General features: G+C 45.5%; 1 protein-coding gene across 1 annotated transcript; it reads right to left on the bottom strand.

Moving 5' to 3' along the window:
* Window positions 1-51: 51 nt before the first annotated feature.
* Window positions 52-20871, bottom strand: apbb1ip (amyloid beta (A4) precursor protein-binding, family B, member 1 interacting protein). Its single transcript, XM_069159714.1, has 14 exons — window positions 20592-20871; window positions 16170-16229; window positions 14867-14954; window positions 13165-13403; window positions 11710-11787; window positions 10473-10632; window positions 5937-6058; window positions 4802-4876; window positions 4520-4663; window positions 4090-4200; window positions 2210-2308; window positions 1985-2108; window positions 1792-1853; window positions 52-1081 (listed from the first exon to the last, which is right to left on the bottom strand). Exons 2-14 carry the CDS (start codon window positions 16227-16229, stop codon window positions 446-448), a joined length of 1998 nt encoding a protein of 665 aa, XP_069015815.1. The 5' UTR covers window positions 20592-20871; the 3' UTR covers window positions 52-445.
* Between the last annotated feature and the right edge of the window lie 1601 nt (window positions 20872-22472).

Consider the following 22472-nt stretch of genomic DNA (forward strand, 5'->3'; position numbering starts at 1 on the left):
GTTCCGTTCGAGCGTTTCTTGCGCCGACAGGAATTTGAAAGGACAGTTGGAGACAACAGGAATGCGTTTTCTTTTTGTTTTTTACAGTATTTACAGCCCTCCGTGCAAACATATATACACTCCGTTAAAAAAAAAAAATGTCTGTTTGAAGTATGATGACAGGATTTCTACTTTTCTTTCAGCGAACGGGTGTCTGTGAGTTTTCAAACACTGGTCTTATATATATGTATATATACATATATTTATATATATGTATATATACATATATATATGTGTATAAGATTTTCTTTTATGGTTACTGTTTGGTCTTTTGATTGATAAAATATTGCATCTTGCAAGCGGTTCAGAAAAAAGGATAGTGGATGGATGAAGGTCCGTGGAGATGAAATCGTCTGATCTCCACCAGTTCGTACCATATTCGTACTCCACATGTTCCCTGATCGGGTTAAGGACGCTTCTTGTGCATGGCCATCATCAGTTCTGACATGAAGTCTCCTCCACCTCCACCTCCACCTCCTCCACCTGGAAGCGATGGTGTAGTCCTCTTTGGCGGAGCAGGAGGAACCTTCCTCAGTGACCCAGAGGGCCGCACCGCCACTCGCAGGCCGGCGACAGGAGCGGGCGGAGGAGGGGGCGGCGGCGGGGCCGGGGGCCCCCCGGCTCCTGTGAACATCGGCTGAGGCGGAGGCGGCGGCGGTGGTGGTAAAAACCCCGGGTCGGGCGGCGGAGGAGGCAGAGATTGATCCAGGTCCCCGAAGCTACCCGGCGGAGGAGGTGGCGGCAGGGAGTTGACCGGGGGAGGCGGAAGCGAACCGAAGCCGAAGGCCGGAGGAGGCGGCGGCAGGAAGTCGGGCGGGGCCTCCGAGGCGTCGTCGACGGGCGGAGGCGGCAGAGGGGGGAGGGCGTCCGTCGCGGGCGGAGGCGGAGGGAAGTTGGTCGGCAGGTGTTGCTGCGGGGCGGCGGGTTTCGGGGAACTCTTGGCAGCCAGAGGAGGCGGCGGAGGAGGGAGGAAGGGCTCCGGAGGAGGGGGAGGGAGGAACTCGGCTTCCGGCGGGGGGGGAGGTGGGAGATTTCCAAAGTCCTGACAAGACAGAATGAAAAATATAAAGATACGGGATGTGCAGGAGAGAAACAGATTTTAAATCAAAGAGGAGAGCATCTGTGTTGGAAAGATGGCTGCTGACGGCATTCTGGGAAATGTGGTTCAACTTTATGGAAGCCGGACGTTAAAATTGCATCTTAAATTAATTTATCAAGAGAAAAAAAAAAAAGCCCAACTCTGCCTCGAATGTAAGAAATTGTGGAGTCTGATATTTCCTTGTAGATTCCTCATTGGTTTTCTGGTTTTTCTATTTGGTTGTAATCACAGCAAATGTTTCCGTGGGAGTTATTAGAGTTTAGTTTGTATAGTTTGCTGTTTATTTCTTCCAGAAGAACTGTAACGAGAATATTCACTATATATATATATTTTTTTTTTTAATTAAAAAATAAATAAATTCATTATTGGTAGTTTTATTCTTGTATATGTTTTGCTTGTATGTTTCACATGTAGTTGTTTTTTATTACATAAGGAATTAATTGAATGTACTGGTGTATACCAACTAAGCTGTTTCTACATTTTTCAGTAACCTTACCGGGACCGTGAAGGAAAGTGCAGATATTACTATATTCTACTGTTCTCCATCTTGAGGTGTCGGAGATGCTTTTTTTTTTTTTTAAATATATATCCTAAAGAATTTTCTGAAATCATCAGATGAGTTTGCTGCGGCCTCTTAACGCCGAGATGTTTACCTGAGGGACCGGTGCCGGTTGGGGATTGGGAGCGTGACCGTTGGCCTGGCTCGGGGATTTGGCTGCGAGAGGAAGAGAAAAGACAGGAAGTGAACTTTTTTTTTCTTCTTTTCTGCACAAAGGAGGGAGAGGGGGGGGGTTCATCGCTGATACCCGCGCATCCTCGTTTCAGATCAGCGAAACGCCGCGTTACCTTTGATGGTGGGTGAGGGCGTCGACGGGCTGGAGCTGGACAGCGTGCTGCGGTTCGCCCACGCCGAGCTGACGACCGCCTTCTTCTCCGCGGTTTTATAATTTTCGTACAGCGACGCGCCGTACTGGGAGAAAAACGGCAAGATTTTAATATCCGCTTTGTTTTTTTTGTTTTTAAGGTGAGATTGTATTCAGTTCTTAAAAAGCAGGCCGGTTGAGATTTTACCTTTGCGATCCGTATGCCCGTCACCCAGAGGTTCATGGACCAGGCGTCGTCGGAGCACAGGTACTTGATGTACTGGGACTCTTTCTGGATCTGAGGGTGCTGAAAACACAAAATCCACATTATAATTGTTTATTTGGTCTGTGAAGCACAAACGTCACCTAGTTTGGTCACTTTTAAGATTCGTGGACAAGCATTTTGGATTATCTATTAGTCGTTTAAGCCATTTTTTTGTTTTGTTTTTTGTTGCTTGTATTCAGCCAGGAAAAAAAAAAAATCCTCCCTTCCTCTCATCATAGCCTATATTTAATGTGCAATAAGCTGTTTTGGGGCAAAAACAGATTTAATATGGTGCACCGTGACCTCCTCTTTTCCTGGACCTCCTTGTCCGCAGAGCATTGTTTTTTTTTTAATTTATGGATTAGTTTATTCAGACAAAGCCCAAAATCCACTGATTCTGCCTCAGAGCTTTCAATAATTTGCAATATTCATAATTTACCATGAGGTGACTTATGACAGGGAACCACAAGGGGACAGAGTTGAGTCTAGAAGCAAAGAGTTAAAAGTGCTTTTTTCTTTTCTTCTTTTTTAAACTTTTTTTCAGTTCCTGTTGTGTGGGATATTTCTGTCAACATTTGTGAATAGAAACCAGAGGAAATTCAAACGGGCGTCCTCAGATGCTTCACGTGATCCAGTTAAAAACTTAAGAACTGACTGATTGATGCTCAGTTTGATTTTCTCTGTCGCCTCAGATGACGAAAAGAAAAGTACACAACAATATTTGCAGCTGTAATGTATTCAGTAAGATTAATCCGGGTCATTTGGCCCCTGAAGAGGAGGTTGCATTTCCATATAATAACGCGATATCAGTTTTGTACGGCTCCACACAATGAGGACGGGTTTAGAGATCACCTCGGCGGCTCCTCTGAATATTGAACAGCGAGGTGACGAGGCTAAACTGTCTGGCTTTTTGCATCCTTGAATTGCCGTTTGCACTTTTTTTTTTTGTTTTAGGTTTTTTTTGGCAGCCTGTAACCGCCGCCTCACCGACCTGTCTAAGCAAACTCTTAATTTAACACTTCGGCGGCCTAACGTGGTTTCAGTTACCGCCGACGTCACGACAGCTGCGACCGAGTTTTCCTCGCGTGTTCACTAGATAATGACGAGAAACCGGGTCGGCCTTGTAAAACGTCCAACGCCGGCGGGTCCATTTTCCCTTTCTCTCTCTCCCCCTCCTCCCCCCTTTTCGACTGCAGCCTTGAGGACTCTCGTCTCTCTACCTGCAGGTAATTCACTTTCTTTGCTTCTCTAAGCTTTTTTTTTTTCCTCTCTCCCCTCCCTGCTCCTCACCATCTAGTCTAATGGTGTCTGCTGATTCTGGTGTTTCCCAGACAAGATAGGGGAAAAGAAAGAAAGCAGACTTTCACATCCCTTTAAGACTGACCATCAACCCATTTAACTCTTGCTGTTTTTTTGTTTTTTTGTTCTTCTTTCTTTTACTTTTTTTTTTGTCTCGTCAGCATTTCTCGGCCCATATGCCGTTCTCGCTTTAAAAGTACTCTTGTATGTAAATGAATGGTACTTTTTTTTTCTTTTCTTTCTTTTTTTTTTTTTCAGGAAATGATTTCAAGAAAGTGCGTAAAATGAGTTATCTGGTTCATTTCGGTTCTCACCATTTTAAAGCTAAATTGTTTTTTTTTAACTCTCTCCTTTCACTTCTTTAAATCCAACTATTTATTGCGTTTAAAATTTCCAGTACAGAAGCAGATGTCTGGAAGAAAAAAAACCGCATAATCAGTGAACATCTTTTGCTTCGCAGAGCGAAAGAGACGGTGTGAAATGTCTTTTTCGGCATCGCAGGGGACTCGATGAGCTGACTTTACCTTCAGGACTAAGCAGAAGTCCGTCGGCGCTTTGTATTTGCTCTTGAAGTCTTTGCCGTAGTACACGTTCAAGTTGTCGAACTGGACGAAGCAGACGAGGTCACGGGACGACTGAACGGAAATAAAAGAGGATTACGTTACAAGTTTATCTGCAGTGTGTGTGTGTGTGTGTGTGTTTTGTTGTTGTTGTTTTTTTTTGAGGGAGGGGTGATAAAGGAGGAGAGTCTCCACACTAGAAGTTAGTAGTACAAAAAAATAAAAAATGTCATTATGGTTTCAGTTGACAAAAATATCTGTCAAAACTTCTGCTGGATTTTTTTTTGTCATCTTTTTTTTTGTGTGTCTGTGAACTCAGATGATGCCCCCCCCCCCCCCTCCTCCTCCTCCCTCCCTCCCTCCCTCCCTCCTCCCCCCTTTTTTGACCCCTGACCTTGGTCTTTCCTTTAGGCACATAATAAATGCCCGAGGCCCTCAGCTGGAAGAGCCGCGGCTTCCAGGACTTCTTGCCGTCCTCTTTGAGGTGCAGCACCCCCTCCAGGTCGGGCACGATGATGGAGGTCCCGCAGAAGTTCTCCTGCAGGGAGGTGAAGACGGAGATGAAAGCCGCATCAGAGAGAGAGGAGTTCCCCGCTCGGGGAAAAAAAAAAGTGTCTCCTTCAAGGTAAGAATTTCGCTTATTGGGTTATAAGTGTGCGGGATGAGTTTTCTTTACCTGGATTAATATTTCCTTATCTTTGTCTTTTATGTCTTTGAGAGCTTTCTTGTCCTTCTTCCACAGATAAAAGTTCTGCAGGGATAAAACAGAATTAATGATTACAGACGGACTGCTTTGCCAATATATGTCTATTTTTTTTTTTATATATATATATTTTTTTTTTTTACGCGAGCGGTATCGACTTTAAGGGATTTGCAACGTTGGTTTTCCACCACTTCGGTCCACAGGGAAATAATTCAATGAACTACTTTTAGTTTGTAACAAAATAGCTGCAAATTTAGATTCCCATTTGCCGCACTGTTTTTTTTTTTCCGCGCTTATCGGTGAATGTTGTCATGCTTCGTCTTCTCTACCAAAAGTCAACTTTGACTATCCTGATTTTTTTTTTTATATATATATAAATGAAGTTAAACATGCAGAATTTCATCCTAAAAAAAAAAAAAAAAAAAAAAAAAAAAAAAAAGCATCATCTGTCACAAAAACCCCACCGGCCTGTCAAACTCTGCTGCTTTGTCTCCGCGTGACTACTGGGATACTCTGGCTTCACATCGTAGGCCGGGCCGCTGTTTTCATTGCGGGTCGAAGTCCGGAGGGGAAAAATCTGCTCGGTAGCTCTTGTCAAACGTTAAAAGTGTAAATTAACGGCGACGTTTGCTTTATAAAACAGATCTGTCTCTCGCTGGGAGGACGCGGAGGACGTGATGGAGTGCTCTGGAAAGAAACAACAAAAAAAAAAAGAGAGAATATCTCACCGGCTTTCCAACGCGGCCGTTTGTCTCTGCCAACAGACCGAAACCATTAAAATACTCCCGAGATCATAAAAGAGTCCCGTTATGTCAACAAACGTGCCGAGGCCGGGCCGTCGTGTTCGCCCCGGAGCTGGGTTTTTTTTTGTCTGCTGCGTCGCAAGCGAGGACGCGGACGCAGAAAGGTCGCGGAGCCACGGCTCATAATTCAGGCAACAATTCGGCGGCGAAAATAGCCAGATGGAGCCGAGCCGAAACGACGCGGAGAGATAAACTCGGGCCAAGAATAAGGAACTTTGAGATAACGCACGCCTCGGAGGGACGTGTAGAAATAAAAAGGTAAAGCTGGCCTGTGGTTTTGATTTCATAAAGCGAGGGAGACCGACCTGCGGGTTTTTGAAAACCTCGTATTTCTCCCCTCTCTCTTGGAAGAGGATTTTGTTCTCGCTGTCCCTCGTCCACGCCAGCAGAGGATCCACCAGGTTCTCGTGGTCTTCGAACGCCCGCTCTAGAAGTCAAAAACAACGTTTTGTGCGTTACTAAATACTACAAATTTAAATAAACTCAGTGACAAATGGTTTCATTGTCGACGAATTTGTTGAGTTGAGTGTATTTTTTTTTTTTTGGACGAGACGACAAAATTCTTTCACATAGTGGCTTTGGGCCTTGAAGCACCACAGCGTTTCCGTTTACCGGTCGTGATGGATGACTGAGCTGAGATTCGGGGATCCAAAGGGTCAAAGGGTCCTTTAAGTCCGACACCGCTGATCTGTTTTTTTTTTTTTTTTTTTGGCTCCTCAGACCTATTTGAGCCCTTTAGTCCAATCCGATATGTATTTTTATGACACTATTGTTCATATGCCTGATGTAGCTGGCAGGAAGACAAAGGGGTGTTTTATGTGCGGAGGCCGAGGAATCTATCGTTTTGTTATATATACACCGTCCAAGTGGTTCTTCACGGTTTTTATGGAGTGAAAGTAAGAGTTTTTGGCAGCTTCCCGTTAGTATCAAGTTAAAAGTAGTCTTAAATTGTTGCTTCAGGGAGTTCAGCTTCACATCCGAGTTGCATTTTAATATTGAAGCTGATCTAGGCGTTGCTAAACTTAAAATAATTCAATATTCTAGCTTTTCAAGGCTTCGCAAATGCTTTTCAGCCCTGATGGGTCAAACTCTGATAGTGAAACCAGTCAGTTTGCAGAGTTTGTGAAACTGAAGCCACGGCCACAACAGTAGTCACAACAGTAGTCACAACAGTGGCCACAACAGTAGTCACAACAGTAGTCACAACAGTGGCCACAACAGTAGTCACAACAGTGGCCACCACCAGTTTCTCTCCTTGCACCGTAGAACAAAGTCAAAACAAATGTTGTCACAAAAATCTTTAAATCAGCTGAATTTGGTTCAAAGTCAGTTTCACAGCTGTACAGTTGTCTATTGGGGGGGAAATGGACTGAGTTAAAGTGGGGTGGCCTTTTAAATAAGCCTCAAAAACACATTAAGAGCACTTTCCTCCACCTCCTGCTCCTGCTCCTCCTCCTCCTCGCTCTTCCTCCTCCTCCCTGCCCACCCACACACCGTGTTCTGGGCATTTGACTGTAGTTCAGCCCGAGTCTCCAATTACAGGTTACCAGCAGAGGTAGAGGTAGGCATTAAATAAATTGCTGCCGGGGGGCTCCGGACTGTAGTTTGACTCTTACAATCATTACATCGATAGTGTGACTCCGCTGCTGGAGTGAGTTAAAACAATTTTTTTTTTTTAATTTTTTAAACTCCTTTGAACTGCATAAACCGCATGTTGCGTTTTCGGTTGTGTCGCACGGTGAGCACATGGGTGAGCTTCAGACCATAGATTTGTTTGAAGACGGTGGTGTTGCTGTTGAGCTCTGCGGGGGGTTTTTTTTTTTCACCGGCCGTGACTCACCTTGACTTTTTGTTTAAAAAAAAAAAATGTGAGCGGTCCAAATGCACATACCACACTTGGGGGGGGGGGGTGGGGGCGGGGGGTTTACAGACATTAAAAAAAAAAAAAAAACGAGTAAAGCGGTTTCCACCATGTCGCGGAGTCAGAGATGACCCAAGACTACGTCCGCCCCTGTGACTATGAGTCAAATGGTGTACAGAGGGATTTTTTTTTTTTTTTAATTTATTTTTAGCGTGGATGGTAAATAGCAATCTGTGTGACAGACAGTTAATTAAGACACGGGCTATGATTTGGTTAAAGCGTCCTGGCAGCGGAGATGAGTCATCTTTACTGTCACAAATGGGACCAAAAAAAAAAAAAAGAAAGAAAAAGAAAGCAGGTTTAATATCCAAAGAGAAGAGGAGCGAATTCTTCTTTAAAGGTTTTTATCTGCAGTCCTGATTGTACTTGTTGTTGTTGAAAAAAAATCTGCATTAAGTTGTTTTTTGGATTTAAAACCCTGTTTTTGATCATCAGTTTTCAACAAACACTAAAAGGAAAAGGCTGATTATATTCCACGTTTTTCATATGGTTACCAGATCTCATTAGATGAAAAAAATAAATAAATAAAAAAATCTCTTTTGATCCCAAACCTGATATAGTTCACTATTCAGTGCCATCAGCCTCTAATGACGTCAAATTTTTTTTTTAAAAATTAAAAAATTAAAAACCCATTAATGATCCACATCATTGCTCTGGCTAATGTGTTCCCTCCTTTTATAGAGAACATCTATCAAGACATTTATACAGAACATCAACACTGTAGTTTACGAGGGGCCATCAAACGTTTCTCGGGCTGTTTCCTGTTGCCGGGGGAACGCAGCTGCCGGGAGCCTCTAACTTTAGGGAGGAAGTATTCAAATTTACGTTGTTGGATCGAATCCCACGTGCACCCTCCTGCTGGCGTTAATACCGACGTGACACATCTGTATTGATCCACGGCTGGAAATAGTCCCCAAGAAATGCTTACTTTTAATTACTTTTGTTTTGAGTATCATTTGCTAGAAATGACTAAATTACTACACCTATATATTAATATATATTATATATAATATATATATACATTTAAAAAAAATGTCCCCTTGGGGATTAATAAAGTAACTACCTAATGGTGAATGTCTTCAGTCAGATAAATGGGGAACTGAGAGCCACAGACATCGTAAGAAAATCATGCAAAAGAATAAACACTTCTGTTTTTCATCACTGAATGGAATTTGTTGAAAAAAAATTAAATAATATAATCATAATTCCAGGCTAATCCTTTAATTTCATGCGGCACAGCTGCATATACAATTTCCCGAAGGATTTTAAAGCAAAATAATATTGACTCAGATTTTTATTGCTCGCTCGGTTTTTAATGACTTTACCACCAGTATTTCATATATAAAAAAAAAAAAAACGCTTTCAGGACGGAGTAAAAATGAGTCACCGCGCGTGATGTGTAAGATCGGCTCTTTAAAATAAATGCGAATTATCTCCGTAACGATCTGATGAAGTTTTAAGAAAACAGGAAAACAGGAAAACAGGAAGAAAAAAAAAAAGAAGAAGGAAAAAAAAACCCCAGATGGTAAAACGAGCGGGCCGGAGAACGTGACGGCGGCTTGAAGTAAATATAGGCGGCTCAGACGGAGGATTGAGATCATAAGGCTTCTATTTCCGCATGACAGGGAGGGTGACTGACAGTGTCCGACGCAGCAAATTAAACCCACCTGTCTACTTGTGTGAGTGGAAGGGAGAGAGTGAGGAAGAGGAGGAAGAAGAGGAGAGGGAGTGGGAGGAGAGGGGAGGAGAGGGGAGATGGTTGGATGGATGGGAGTAAGATCAGTGTTTCATTGTGAGCTGGCTGCAGTGTGTCTGCCACCGTGCCAATAAAAACACAGTCCATCATCTGGACCGGGATGAAATACACCACAATGGACATCGTGTGTGTGTGTGTGTGTGTGTGTGTGTGTGTGTGTGTGTGTGTGTGTGTGTGTGTGTTTAGTTGACAGTTCATATAAAAACACAGTAAAGCAGTAATAAAGCATCGGTAAGCCGTGTTCTGTCTGCCCAGTCAGCCCCGATAGCTTCAGTGTTTTCTTGCACTACATTACCCAGAAGCCACTTGTCGACGGAGCAACGTCCGTGACATCTTCTTCTCCGGTTTTTTTTTTGTTGTTGTTTTTTTTTGCCAATTACATCTTTCGGTCGTTCATCGGCGGTTTGATTTTATTCCAAAACTGCTGCGAGAAATCAAAACTGTTTTTGCTGCGCGCCTAAAGTATTATTTTTTTTTTTTCAATTTTTATTTTCCCCTGGAAATATTTAAGCTGTCACCAGGTGTTTAAAACATTAAATATCCGACAGAATAACCACGTAGTGAACCCGCCCCCGCCCCCCAAAAAAACCCCAACCCCGCAGCGGCGATCGTTGCGATTGATCGCTGGTCATAAACGCTGCCGTTAGTACCTCATTTCCCTTCGCTCCCTCCCACGTTACACTATTTCCAAACACTTCTAAATCTGTATGCGTTGGTGGCGTCACCGTATGCTGAGGACTCACAGCTTTATATAGACGGCGCGTCCCAGACAGCACGTGAACGAATCATGCTTTGTTTTTATTTTAAGTATCTTCAGGGTCATAGTTACCTGATAATTTAACTTTTAAGTTTGAATGTGAAAAAAAACCCACAAAAAAAACATGAATAAAGTTTAGAACGGAGAGATAAACGCACTCTTTCATATCCGGCAGGCTTTTGCCTCATCGTTTCATTTGAATTGAATTATTTACTTTACTTGTCTCCTTTTATTATCTCGTATACTTTATTTTTAACTTCTCATTGTCTTTTATTACAGCGACATATTCAATCGCCCGGCAAAGTTTTTCTCGCGCACTTTTACTGCATTCTCGCTGTAATTTTTTTTGTGGTCTTTCGAACCGTCTTTATCGCGTATCGCTTCTTCGGCGTATCGCGGTCGCTCACCGAGTTGCAGTTCGGGGTTGGTCTCGCAGATGCTCCAGTCCACGTTGCAGTCGCAGTGCGACTTCTCAAACATGTTGTCCAGAACGTCCCGCACGATTTGCCGCTCGTCGACCATCAGCGTCTTGGAGCTGCCGTCGTTCATCAGCACCTTCACCACCAGCTGCCAGAAAGTGTTTTAACTCGTTATTTGCAACGTCCACAAAACTTTGATTTTTACGCTCCGGTGGTTGTAAAGAAATTTTATGAAACAAACAAGTATGTAAACGAGTCATTTTAGGTTTGTCTTTTTTCAGATCCGGGCGAGCATTAGTTTTCTCCTGACTTTGTTCTTCTGTCTTCGTCGTCGGCGGCAACAGGTGTCCCGACTTGAGACGTCGATTCCGGCGCATCACAACGCGCAGCTCGTTTATACGGCGGCTTAATTACAGGCTACTAAATGCTTGCATCGGCACTTTTTTGTTGTTGTTTGTGTGTGTGTGTGTGTGATTTCTTCTCATTGTCTTTGTGCTTCTCTTAAAGCGCCTCACACGGAGAGTTGGCTGAGATTATTTCTGCTCCGGGCTTCACACTTCCTCCCATCTGGAAACAAATCCCACCTTCAGGAAGCCGAAGGAGTTTCACCGGACCCGAGGACGGCCAAGTCGCTCGCATTTCATCTTTTTATTTTTTTTTTTTGTGTCCAAAAAAAAAAAAAAAAATGTGTGTTTGGGAGATTGTTGTCACAACACACAAAAAAAATATCGTCTCAAAATATCCTTTTTTTTTTTTTCACTTGGCATCAAATCATTTGTGAGAAGAAAACAAAACCGCACCAAAAAAAAAAAAAAAAAAAAAAAAAAAACCTGCTCAGGAACCGGCTGGTTTCATCTGAAACTCAGAAGTTTTTTTTTTTTTTTTTTTTTTTTTTTTCTGATGAAACCACACACACTTTGCTCTTCCGAAACGAACAACCCAGAGACAGATGTTTTCATGTGAAAGTGCCCGGCGGTCTGCGCGTCCGCGTCCTCGTCCTCGTCCTCGTCCTCCGCACACGCACGGACGATTTCGGGAAAAGTTATTCGCCCCAGTGAATTATTATCTGAACAGGGAAGCGGTCGCATTACGGGACGCGTCGACCTCCGACAGAAAAGAAAAATGTCGGCGTGAAAATCCCCCCACCTCCCACCTTGACGCATATAACCAGACACGCATGCGGGTGCATGTCAGATCAGGGTTTTTTTTTGTTGTTTTTTTTTACCTTTTTCACTTTGGCTTCCTTCAGCTTCTCCAGAGCGAGTTTGATTTTGTCCGCCTTCGCCTGCGCCTCCATTTCCTCCTGAACGAGACAAACAGATAAATCGTCAGAGCAGATCTGCACCATCTCGCCTTTCGCCGTATCGTCTCGCATATCTTATATATCGCATATAGTCTCTGTCGTCTCTTAGAAAATCGCCCTCCGTGCGTCCTACGAAGGGCTGAATTCTCGTACGTCGTAACGTCTGGCGCCGACCCCTTGTCGTGAAAATCGCAGCAATTAAAGCAAATGCGCGTATTTTCCCCCAGAAAACCGTCGAAACCGCTGGACGCCAAAAGCGTTGCGGGAGGCTGGAGATCAAACTGCGCCGATGTGGCACTTCAGGCACATCGTCGGGGTTCGATCTCTTCCTGCGGGGCGGTCGGAAGGTGCTCGCGCGTGAATTTAACGTGGAATCTGTTAATCCCGAGGTCAGTTACGAAGGGAACGGGACACTGTTTTTCTTTCGGATTTTAGGCGGCCGCGTCGGAGGCCGACCGCGCTTCGGGACAAAAAAAACGCCGCCTGCGGCTTCCGACGGACTCGCGCGCGTCGGCCCGGCGATGACGCATTCACCGCCTCGGGCGCAGCTGGTGTTTTCACTTCAGAAAAGATGAGGTAACAAGCTCTGCTAAAGCAATAAGCTCCCGTCTAGCTTCCCCCACCCTCTCCCCTCCCCCGCCCCGCCTCTAACACCGCCACATCCTACCCCCCCCCCCCCCCCCCCCCCCCTCCGAACCATCGCCGAGCGCCTTTGATCCGTCCCAGACAGACTCTCTCCCCGACTGTAACCGATGCCTCTCCGTCCGGGGGAACGGCCTTCGCTATGACCTCACCGTCCCGCCCGTCAGGAGAGGGACGCCGCTTCTTCCCGAGGTTCCACAAAGACGAGCGGGACGGGGGGGAGGAGGAGGGAGGGGGGTGGGGGGGGGGGGGGGACTCGACAGAAATTTATACGCCCGGGAACCGGAGATGTTTTAGCTGTAATACCGTCTCGTCACGCGTGGCTTAGAAAGCACTTAACTGCTGGTAAAAGCGAGACACGCCACCAATAAAAAAAATTTTTTTTTATTTTTTTAAAAAGCCTGTGACATTATTGCTATGTTTCCGCTCTTCGGTATCATATTTTTCTTCTTTAAAAGCCCGGCGACACCGTCTGACCTTCGGCTTCGTGTCCTTGAAACCGCAGCGACCAAAAAAAAAAAAACTAAAACAAAAAACAAAACGATTCTCTATCGCAGTCTGAGAAAAGCCTCGATTAAAACTCTCACTTCTTAAACTTTGGACCAGTTCCCCCCCCCCCCCCCCTCACACCTCCACCTCCACCCCCACCCCCCCTCACACCTCCACCCCCACCCCCACCCCCACCCCCGCGGCGCCCGAGAGGTGAAAAGGCGACCGCAGAGAAGGCTGACTCACCTTGGTAGGCTTCGAAGACTGAGAAGGCGGAGGCGGCAACGGGGAGGAAGCGGAGGAGGACGGGGCGCTGACGTTGCCACCGCCGCTCGCGGGTCGGCCGTTCACGTCCTGCGGGGTCGGCGACGGCGCCTTCAGGCCTTCGATCTCCGCCGCCAGCTTCTCCTCCGTGGCGTTGAGGTCGGCCACCAGGTCGGCCATGAGCGCGTCCAGGTCGTTGTCCTCCAGCTCGAGGAGGGACTCTTTGACGGAGCACAACCACGTTGTCAAAGAAGTAACTCCCGCGTGTCGGTGCCAGCCGCATCTCGCGTGCGATGGTCACCTCTCGGACTCACCGCACGGTAAATACTCGTCGGTGCGACGGTCAGGAAAGTTGGAAAAGAGGTAGAAAAAGGGGAACAAATGCCGCATTTGTTCCCCTTTTTCTAAATTATTTGCTGTTCCCCTAAAGGCGAAGAACTTTTCTTTTTGAAAGTAGGTCCTCTTTTTTTGTTTAATTTGCTACCTCTTTCTAAGAAGGCACAGTTCAGAAAGCATTTATACATTATACAGAAGTGCTTATTGAGCCTTCAGAAGCGAAACCAAAGGCTTTATTAATGGTTAATTCACAAGAAACTGTTTTTTTTTTTTACAGCCCGGCAACCCACCGTTCTTATTCACTACTTTTTTTTTTTTAACAATTTATAAAGCGTCCATAAATGACTCGCAATCTTGTCACGAAGGCGTCGTTTGCTGCTGACAAATCCCTTATAAAGCTTACGGTTCGAGTCTGTCGGTCCGGACTGAAATATCTCAACAACTGTTTCGCGGGTCGTCGTGAAACTCGGCGTCAACGTTCGGCGGGTTCCTCGGGATGAGCTGCCGTCACTCAGCCCGTCGTCGAGAGTCAGAACGTGGATTCCTTCGGTTAGAAGCTCGCGACCGAGCGCTTCCCGTCGGCCTCGGCCGCACACCGAGTGCGTCGTGAATATCCGCACGCTGGACGAGCAGCGGGAAGACGTCGCCAACGTCAACCCGACTCGGCATCGGCGCGTCAGCGTTCTCCTTGCGAGCGCGTCGCGCGCGCCGACGTTGGCATTCGGCCCCGAGCCGCCTCGCCGAGCTGCGGGAGCGGACGCCGAAGTTTTCCGTCTTTTAGAAAAATGGAACCGCTTACTTTGTGGATTGATAGTTTAGTCGCGTCAAGGGCGGTTTGTGTTTTGTGAAGTCCTCCGAGACGTACGTTTGTTATAAAGAGTTGCGCACGCCTGTCAGCCCAATTTGACACGATTTACTGTGATGGGGTTCACAATATAAAAAAATAATAATAATAATAATAAAAAGGGGGTGGTGGGGGAGGGAAGGGGGGGGATGCTGCTACCGTCAGAAGCTGTGACCTTGCTCGAAAATGATTACTGCTCGTTTTGCAGTTTATTAGAGCCGGAGGCGAACGAGTGAGTAAATTAGACCTTAAATTTCAGAAGTCGCGCTTTGAACGGTCGCCAGATGTAGAGCGGAGCACCTGAACGATGGGTTGTTGGTTCTTTTTTTCCTCCTCGTCTCCGATCTCGATCGTTTTCTAACTGATGCAACATGTGAAATATATCCTGCCTTTGCACAACTGCGGGGGGGTGGGGTGTGTGTGTGTGTGTGTGGGGAGGGAGGGTGTTGTAGTGAGTAATTTGTAGTGTTTCTGCACACGACGGCTGACAAAATGTGAAGTCACCATTCAGGTCGGTGAAGCCGATGGAGATGTTGACTTCCTTGCCGGTGCCGGGGAGGGGGTCGGGGGGCGCTGTTTCCTGTCCGAGGCTCTGCAGAGGGAGAACGAACAAAAAAAGTCGGTGTGTGTTTGAATACAATTTCTGTGCGGCCACGAGACACCCCTCTCCCCCCCCCTCCCTCCTCCTCCCTCCGCCATTTCAATCCACGGCACACTCGCGAAACACAAACTGTCCCCAAACGTTATGTAAGAAAATACAATTTGACGATTTAACCTTCGCTATCGCCCCTGACAGCACCGCCTCCGTGTGCAGTGTGAAGCCTCCTCGCGGCAAAAGCGATTTAAAATGACTGGTGGGATGGAAAACAACTTCAAAGTGATCAGCGGGGTTGTTGTTTTTTTTTTTCACCGAGTTTAAAGAGAGAGAGAAAAAAAAAAAAAGGAAAGAAAGCGTAATCTCTCGCCGGCTCATGAGATTGCCATTTGACCTCCCCGCCAAAACAGAATGTCATTTATGGTTGGTAGATGACCACAAAGAGTTTAACCCCCCACACACACACCGCCTCCACCGCTGTGTCTGTTGTGTTTGCCGGTCGGGGGAGTCCCGGTGATCGATGGTGGGTTTTAGTGACTTTGTCATCTGACTCGAAAAAAAAACAACTAAACAAATACTGCTTAGGATGTCAGGTGAGCGAATTAAGGGAAGTCTGGAAAGAAATGTGCCGTTGGCTCTATATGTCTTATCACATTTTTATGTGGCAGCAATAAAAGTTAACTTCCTCTGGTAGCTTTATTCTACAAATTTGTCCCGTAAATTTGTAATAAATTTGGCCTTTTTTTGGGGATACGTTTACAATATATGTTAAATAATAGTAAAAAAAAAAAATAAAAAAAAGAATTAACATTACACTTGAAAATTATGGACACTTTTTTTTTTTTTTAAATGTCACTAATATTTCAAATAAATTCTTTGACCTATAAATCGAGTGGAAAAAAAAAAAAAAAAAAGATGCACGTTGAGGTTGTGTTCCTGTTGGTTATCGGGTTTTTTTCCCCCTTTTTATTGTTTTATTCCCATAACTCGAAATTTTTGCTTCGTGCAACTGAAATGAACTAAATCAGTTCAAAATGTAAACAAATAATAAGTAAGCCAGCCAAAAACAAACGGTAGATTCACACTAAGAAATAAGTTTTCTGTTAAATTTCTTCTATAAAACCACAAAAAAAAACAAAAAAAAACAACGTTTTTTTAAAGATGTTGATGAATTTTTGTCTCATGGTCGCCATGACAACAGCCCAAACTCACCTGAGTGAGGAGGTCCATCTCCCCCAGCAGGTCACTGAACATGGCGTCAATGTCATCCATCTGGTTGAAATGAGAACAGAAGTGTTAAAAACAACAACAACAACAACAACAACAACAAAATCCTCCTGACGTGCCAGCGAAGGAATGTGGGGGGACGAGGAGTTAAAATCCGTCGTGTGGCGGAGAAAACAAAAGTTCGATAACGCACTGCGGGTGCAGAGATTACGGCGCCGCAGCTTCACTTTGAAAATGCGCCGAGTCGCCGTCACGTTCCCCGAGGCGGCGCTATCCCGCCGAACGATCTCCCAACGCGTAACTTGGGGCGCTGGATATTTTGCCGGGACGTGTCGTGTCTCGTTGAACTTGTTGAACCGAAGAGCGGAGAAGGATTTCGTTTGTGCATTAAATCCACTTAAGAACAAGTCAAAGTTGACTTCTCCTTTTTTTTTTTTTTTTTTCTTTCTTTCTTTCTTTTTTTTTTAAAGCCGATAAGACGCGCGGCGATCAAAACCGGCAGCGTCGTGTTGGCCGTAAACCCGGTTTTGATGCGTTTCCGAATGCCGTGTCGATGCTTTTTGAAACGCCACGCCTCGAGTTCGTTTTGGAGGCCCTCGGGGCAGGTCTTGTTGTGACGGTGCCGGTTGATTCGAAAAAAAAATACTGCGTGTAATAAAAAAATTAAAAAAAAACAGAAATAAAATGCCTCGAGACCACAAAAATTGATTCTCTGAAACGCGCTGAGCCGCAGAGAAAATGAAACCATTGACAGAAGAGAATATATGCAAGCTTGCATAACGTGCCCGGCTCTTAAATTGCTCATCAAATCAGGACTGTTGGTTCGTACGATTTAACCCTGACGCGGCTGCTGCGGAGGGAGATGTCAGCGGCCCGGTTAGCGGAGCTGGAAGTGAGGAGGAGTCGCCGCGGCAACCGGGTTTTCCCTGACAACATCTCCCGACTCTCGCTTGAGATTTTTGCATCTGTGATTATCGGCTGTTGCTCAAAGCCTCATCTCTCAAAGCGAATGTTTTGACGGTCCCGGATGTGCAGTCAAAACAGAGTCCCCTGTGGGACACTAAACGGGACGGTGGGGGGAGGGGGGGGATGAGGGGGGGGAGTTCATTCGGTTCAGGAAAGTAACTTGAACCGTCGTCTCGTGTTGGAGATCCTCTGCTTCTGACTTCGCCATGAAATTGGTATTATTTTTTATCCCCCCCCCCCCCCACCAGAGGACGAACCCTTCAATGACTCCCGCTGACCTTCCGACATTTTTCTTCTTCGGCTCCGGTGAATATTTGAACACGTTTTGGTCGCGTGAATTTCTTCAAAATCTCGAGAGCCGATTGGAACAAAGATATTTCTCTCTTTCTGTTACGTAACAACAACTTCTGTGTCTCAAACAGACCTCGGCGTCTCCACCGACTGTTTCCGTCACCGCTAACCACCGGCCCAGATAACGTCCTTTTAGCTCCGCCCACCCCTCCGTGTCATCGGTTCGCTCATCCAATAAAAGATTCTCTTCACCCGACTTCGTCTTCGCCGTTTCTCCGGCACCATTCGATGTGGGGGGACGCTGTCTGCTTTTTCCGCTCGTCGCGCTTTGGAATCTGCCGATGAACTTTTTAGATCCGACGAGGAAAAGAAAAGAATAAAAAAAATTAAAAATCGGGAATCTTTTCAAAAGATGAGGGGAGAAAAAAAAACAACCTGAGTCACACGATGTGGAGGGAGACAAGTGTGAGTGATTTTGTTCCAGGCACGAGTTCATGCAGGATCAATACTGGTTCAACATCCAACAGATGGCCGGTGCGTGCAACGCTTGGAAGCTCAAGAGAAAATGTCTATCGTCTGATTTCGTGCCTCGTCTCTGACAGATTGTAGATTAAAAACCTCTCCGGTTATGAGTTGGGTTTTTTTGTGTTTTTTTTGCCCACGCTATTGCAATTTCTTTTGCCGAGGAGCCACATCTCCTCCTTCGCAACGGCGACGTGCATGTGTGGGTCTTTTCTGACTCCACCCTTTAGAAAAATGCTTTGCTCCGTGGAGGAAGTGGTAAAGGATCAACTTCCTGCCATTCGCAATGTTGAAACGGTGTCAGTATGCGGGCCCCTGCAAATGCACCGTTGCTGCTTCCTCCATCCTCATTATGTCACCTTTTTAACGGTCTGCCAAACCTAATTTGCATGGACCAATCTGTGGCTGACGATATGTTTTTGCTTAAATGCTTGTGCAGGATAGACCATAAACAGTTTTTTTTTTTGGTTTGTTTTTTAGCGAGCGCTCTAAAAAGATCGATATTGTTCTTTTATTTCATCCGAAGCCTCCTTGCGACTTTTACTGCGTGCTTTTTCTTTTTTTTTTTTTAAAGGCGTGCAGTTTGTTTGATCCGTCTCGTCAGATCGGCTGCTTTTTGATGCGTTTAAATGGTCTCAACTTCCAGTTGTCAGATAGCGAAGACAAAAGCTGATGGAGGCAAAAGTTTGCCCTCAATTTTGAAGACACTCAGATAAGTGCGTGAATTGATTAAATTGAAGATAAAAGTATGCTTCTTCTTCTTCTTTTCTTTTTTTTTTTTTCCCTGCTACGCTTCTTTGAGGCGTGAAACGCAGCTTATGAACGCCAGAATAGACCTGAAAGTAGGGTCCACCCGGTCAGACGAGAAGATAGCGTCACGTATTTACTGAACGTGGGGTTTATCTTCTCATCGTACCCTCAGCGAGAAGCACAGAATAATAAAAAAAAAACATATAAAACACATATTTCCCCAAAATAGTCCACTATTTTCTTTAAAAAAAAAAACCACAAATTTGAAATTGCGACATCTCCGGCTCGAGATCTCAGAGTGGATCTGTGGTGAAATCACACCAAAGATTTGTATTTATTTATTTATTTTTTTTACACCGACGCAAGTCTTTTGGCGAACCTCCTCGGTTGGAGTCGCGACTGACGTTCACTGGACGGAGCGGCGAACTCCGGCTTTCCGTTTTAATCGAACGCGGTCGCGCACAAAACCGACGACGCACCGCAGGTCGTCATCGTCCGTCCGGGAGGCGAGACGGAGGAGACGAGCGCGGCGAAGTTCACAACCGGGTCGCTCCTGGGACGAGAACGTGAAATTTCCCCCTTCGCGAAACCGTTTCTGCTCTCCTTCCCTGAAAGCCTTCTGAAAATATGGGACTCGTCGGCCTTTCCTAAACATCGTGGGGAAACGCTCGGGCACGACTGTACTTCTGGAAGTCTGAAAAGTGCAGTCTCAAATACACGTCCCGGGCCTCTCCGTAAGCCCGCGCGTGTTATTTAAGGCGTCGGGCGAGGAAATGGAAACCAGACCATCGACTCTTTAACTGGCTGCATCGAAGCGTGTTTACCATAATGTACAGAAACTCCCTCTCTTACTCAGAATCGCGTATCTACGCCCGGTTCTGAAGCAGATGTGTTTACAGGACTGGATGTTCTCGGTTTGCCGGGCGAGGGGAGGGGAAGGGGGGGGGGGGGAACAAACCAAAGTGCAAAGAAATAATACCGAGAATCAAAAAGTGACATCAAACAATTACACCAGCTCTTCTCTTTGAGTGTTGAGAACGCAAGACTTCGGCCACAAACACGAAAAGTAAAACTAAAATGTTTCAGCTTTCACGCTCGACAATACAAAAAAAACAAAACAACAGAAAACACCCCCCCCACACACACACACCACCACCACCACCATCACCATCACCACCACCACCACCCCTTCAACTAAAATGGTTTGCACTCCCTCCCTTTCCAAAAGGGACACTTTTAATTAAAAGCTTTAATAAGTTAACTAATTAACTTAAAATATTTCTGTGATTTTAATCTCCGTCTCAAAAGCCAAATGTACAAAACGTTCCCCTCGTCCCGCCACAAACTGACAGCAGAATGAAGCTTTAAGACGAAGAGGCCGGCCGTATCGGTTACATGTGGTTATTGAGTCATACAGAAGTCTGAAATGAGATCAGGGTCCACCCAGTTGGAAAGAACACGTATGAACTTACAACCTTTTAATCATATAAAGAAAAGAAGAAAAAAAAAAAACGCCTTATCGCGACCTAGTCGAGTCTTATTTCAACAAAAATATCTTTAGTGATTTTAGTGTCGTTTCTTTTGCGCCCGCGTTGCAGAATCTTGCCGACTTTTCGAGAAGCCCCGTCAGACAGAAGGGTGTAAATCTCAAAGTCTGACGGGACGTCGAAAGCTTTTTTTTTTAATTATTATTATTAGTCTCTAAACGTCCCTCTCGATGAGGCCGATCTGCTGTAACCAAAACTACTCCGGTTATATAAAAGCGTCAACAACAACACAACAACGACGGCGGCGGCGGTTGCCGCGAAAGCGGCTCCCAGGTGTTCACCGTTAACTGAGGCGAGCAACGTCCGACTCCGTCGAGAGATTCAAACTCACCTTGTTTCTTCCAAGTGTATTAATCCTCGTTAGTTTTCGAAAAAAAAAAATATATAAATTCCACCTCGAAAAATATTATTCAACACCACAACAACAACAACAACAACAACAAAAAAATAACAACCCACGACGGGACATTCATATGCGGGCAGATTTTGCTTCGGGTGTGTTGATGTGGATTGCATCTGGCTCTCTCTGACTGTTGACTTCTTCCTGCTTAATGCGGAAGTTCAAGTCCGGACCTGTCACTGCATTCCTGCTGTACAGCTCCACACACTTTCACAACAGTCTTGTCTGGGCAGCGCTGGGACCCCCCCCCCCCCCTCTTCCCTTCCCTTCCCTCTCCTCCCCTCCCTCCCCCTCCTTCCCCCTCCTACTAACACACACACACACACACACTTAAACAGCGCTCTTTATCTGCCGGACTGAAGTCCAGCTGGCTGCAGTTTTGCAGTCGAGAGCGAGGTGGTGATTGACGGTCCGCTCGGGCAGATGATGAAGTTGTTTTTTGTTGTTTTTTGTTGTTTTTTGTTTTGTTGTTGTTTTTTATCTCAGAGAAAGAAAGAAAAAAAGAAACCCCTCAACATCTCTGTTGGTTTTGCGAGAAACGTGCGACGGGCTCATCGGGTTAATAATTCACCTTCGGTGAAACGGATTTTACAGCAGGTCTTCAGACGGGAGTGGCAAAATGTGGCACGTCATTAGCGGTGAACTGATGCCAGACTGCTAGAAAATCCCCTTGAATGATGTTCGCTCGATGGCGTCTGGAGACGCCTCTTTTAGTTAAGCAACACATGCGCGCACACACACAAAAAAAGAAGAAAGAAACGTAGACTTAATTTAAACGCAAGCTCGTTTTTTCTTCGCTTGAAATCAGGAAGGAGTATCTGAACACACTGGTGTGGTGCAACGAGGTCAAGAGGTTATCTTCGGGGTGGAGGGTAAGGGAGGAGGGCGGGGGGGGAAGGGAGGCACCGAGGAGAGTCAAACTATCAAGCTATGAATAGCCTCTGGCTCTTATCTGACCATGCAGCCACAGATAGCTCTATTTATTTGCATTTCTCCTTGAGTCAACCTGGGAAGCCAAAAAAACAAGATCTCACATCTTGTTTTCTTTCTTTCTTTTTCTTTTTTGTTTTTTTAATCCTCTCACAGCTGAAAGGAAATGGACATCCAGCTCGACTGAAAATAACGAGAAAATGAATGCAAAATTATGCGTTAAAAAGAACAACTTCTCTGCATTGCTACCCTCGTTTTCCAAGGGAAAAAAAACAGTTGCATTATTTTTTTTTTGCTATTATTAGCAACTTCTGTGTCCTATTTCTCCCTCAAGACCGGCCTCGTGGGGGGGGGAGGGAAGGGTGGGGGGGGCAGACCAGGCAAAAAAAAAACAACAACAAAAAAAACCCTCTGTCATCGCACACCAAATAACCTTGAATGCTTCTTTTCATGACTCGTCATGTATTTACACAACCACTCGGGGTGTGATCGGCCATGTGTCCCAACCGCCCTCATTTCCTTCCTTCTCTTTCCGAGGTTGACAAACGGCTGGACGCCAAAAGCCGTCCTCCCGTTAAGCTCGCCAGCAGACCCCCCCCCCCGGTGCCCTGGGACGACATTTTCTCAAATAAATACGCTGGTTAACGCGTTCGGCAACGGGAGAGAGAGTGAGGCGATTTATTTGATCTATTTATTTTTTTTCTTTTTTTTTTCTGCTCCGTTGGCCTCTCTTCGGACGCTCACGGTGGTCCAACAGCGGCCGTCGTACATCAGACACACACAGTCAAGGAGCTGAAGGAAGATTTGTTTTTTTTGGGGGGGGGGGGGGATTATTTAATCAAATTGTGCTTTTAAGTATTTGCAGGGGAGAGCTCGACAAAG

The sequence above is a fragment of the Embiotoca jacksoni genome, unplaced genomic scaffold, assembly GCF_022577435.1.
Source record: "Embiotoca jacksoni isolate LCO1_2020_lvr unplaced genomic scaffold, fEmbJac1.0.p SCAF_25, whole genome shotgun sequence".
NCBI lineage: Eukaryota > Metazoa > Chordata > Actinopteri > Embiotocidae > Embiotoca > Embiotoca jacksoni.

What these genes read in the sequence shown, in the direction of transcription:
- apbb1ip (XM_069159714.1), bottom strand. Translation starts at nt 16,229, where the DNA reads ATGGATGACATTGACGCCATGTTCAGTGACCTGCTGGGGGAGATGGAC. An exon ending in TGCCTAAAGGAAAGACCAAG is followed by an intron (nt 4,201 to 4,519) that starts GTCAGGGGTCAA and finishes ATTTCCGTTCAG; the next exon opens with TCGTCCCGTGACCTCGTCTG. An exon ending in AACCGGCACCGGTCCCTCAG is followed by an intron (nt 1,082 to 1,791) that starts GTAAACATCTCG and finishes CTGTCTTGTCAG; the next exon opens with GACTTTGGAAATCTCCCACC.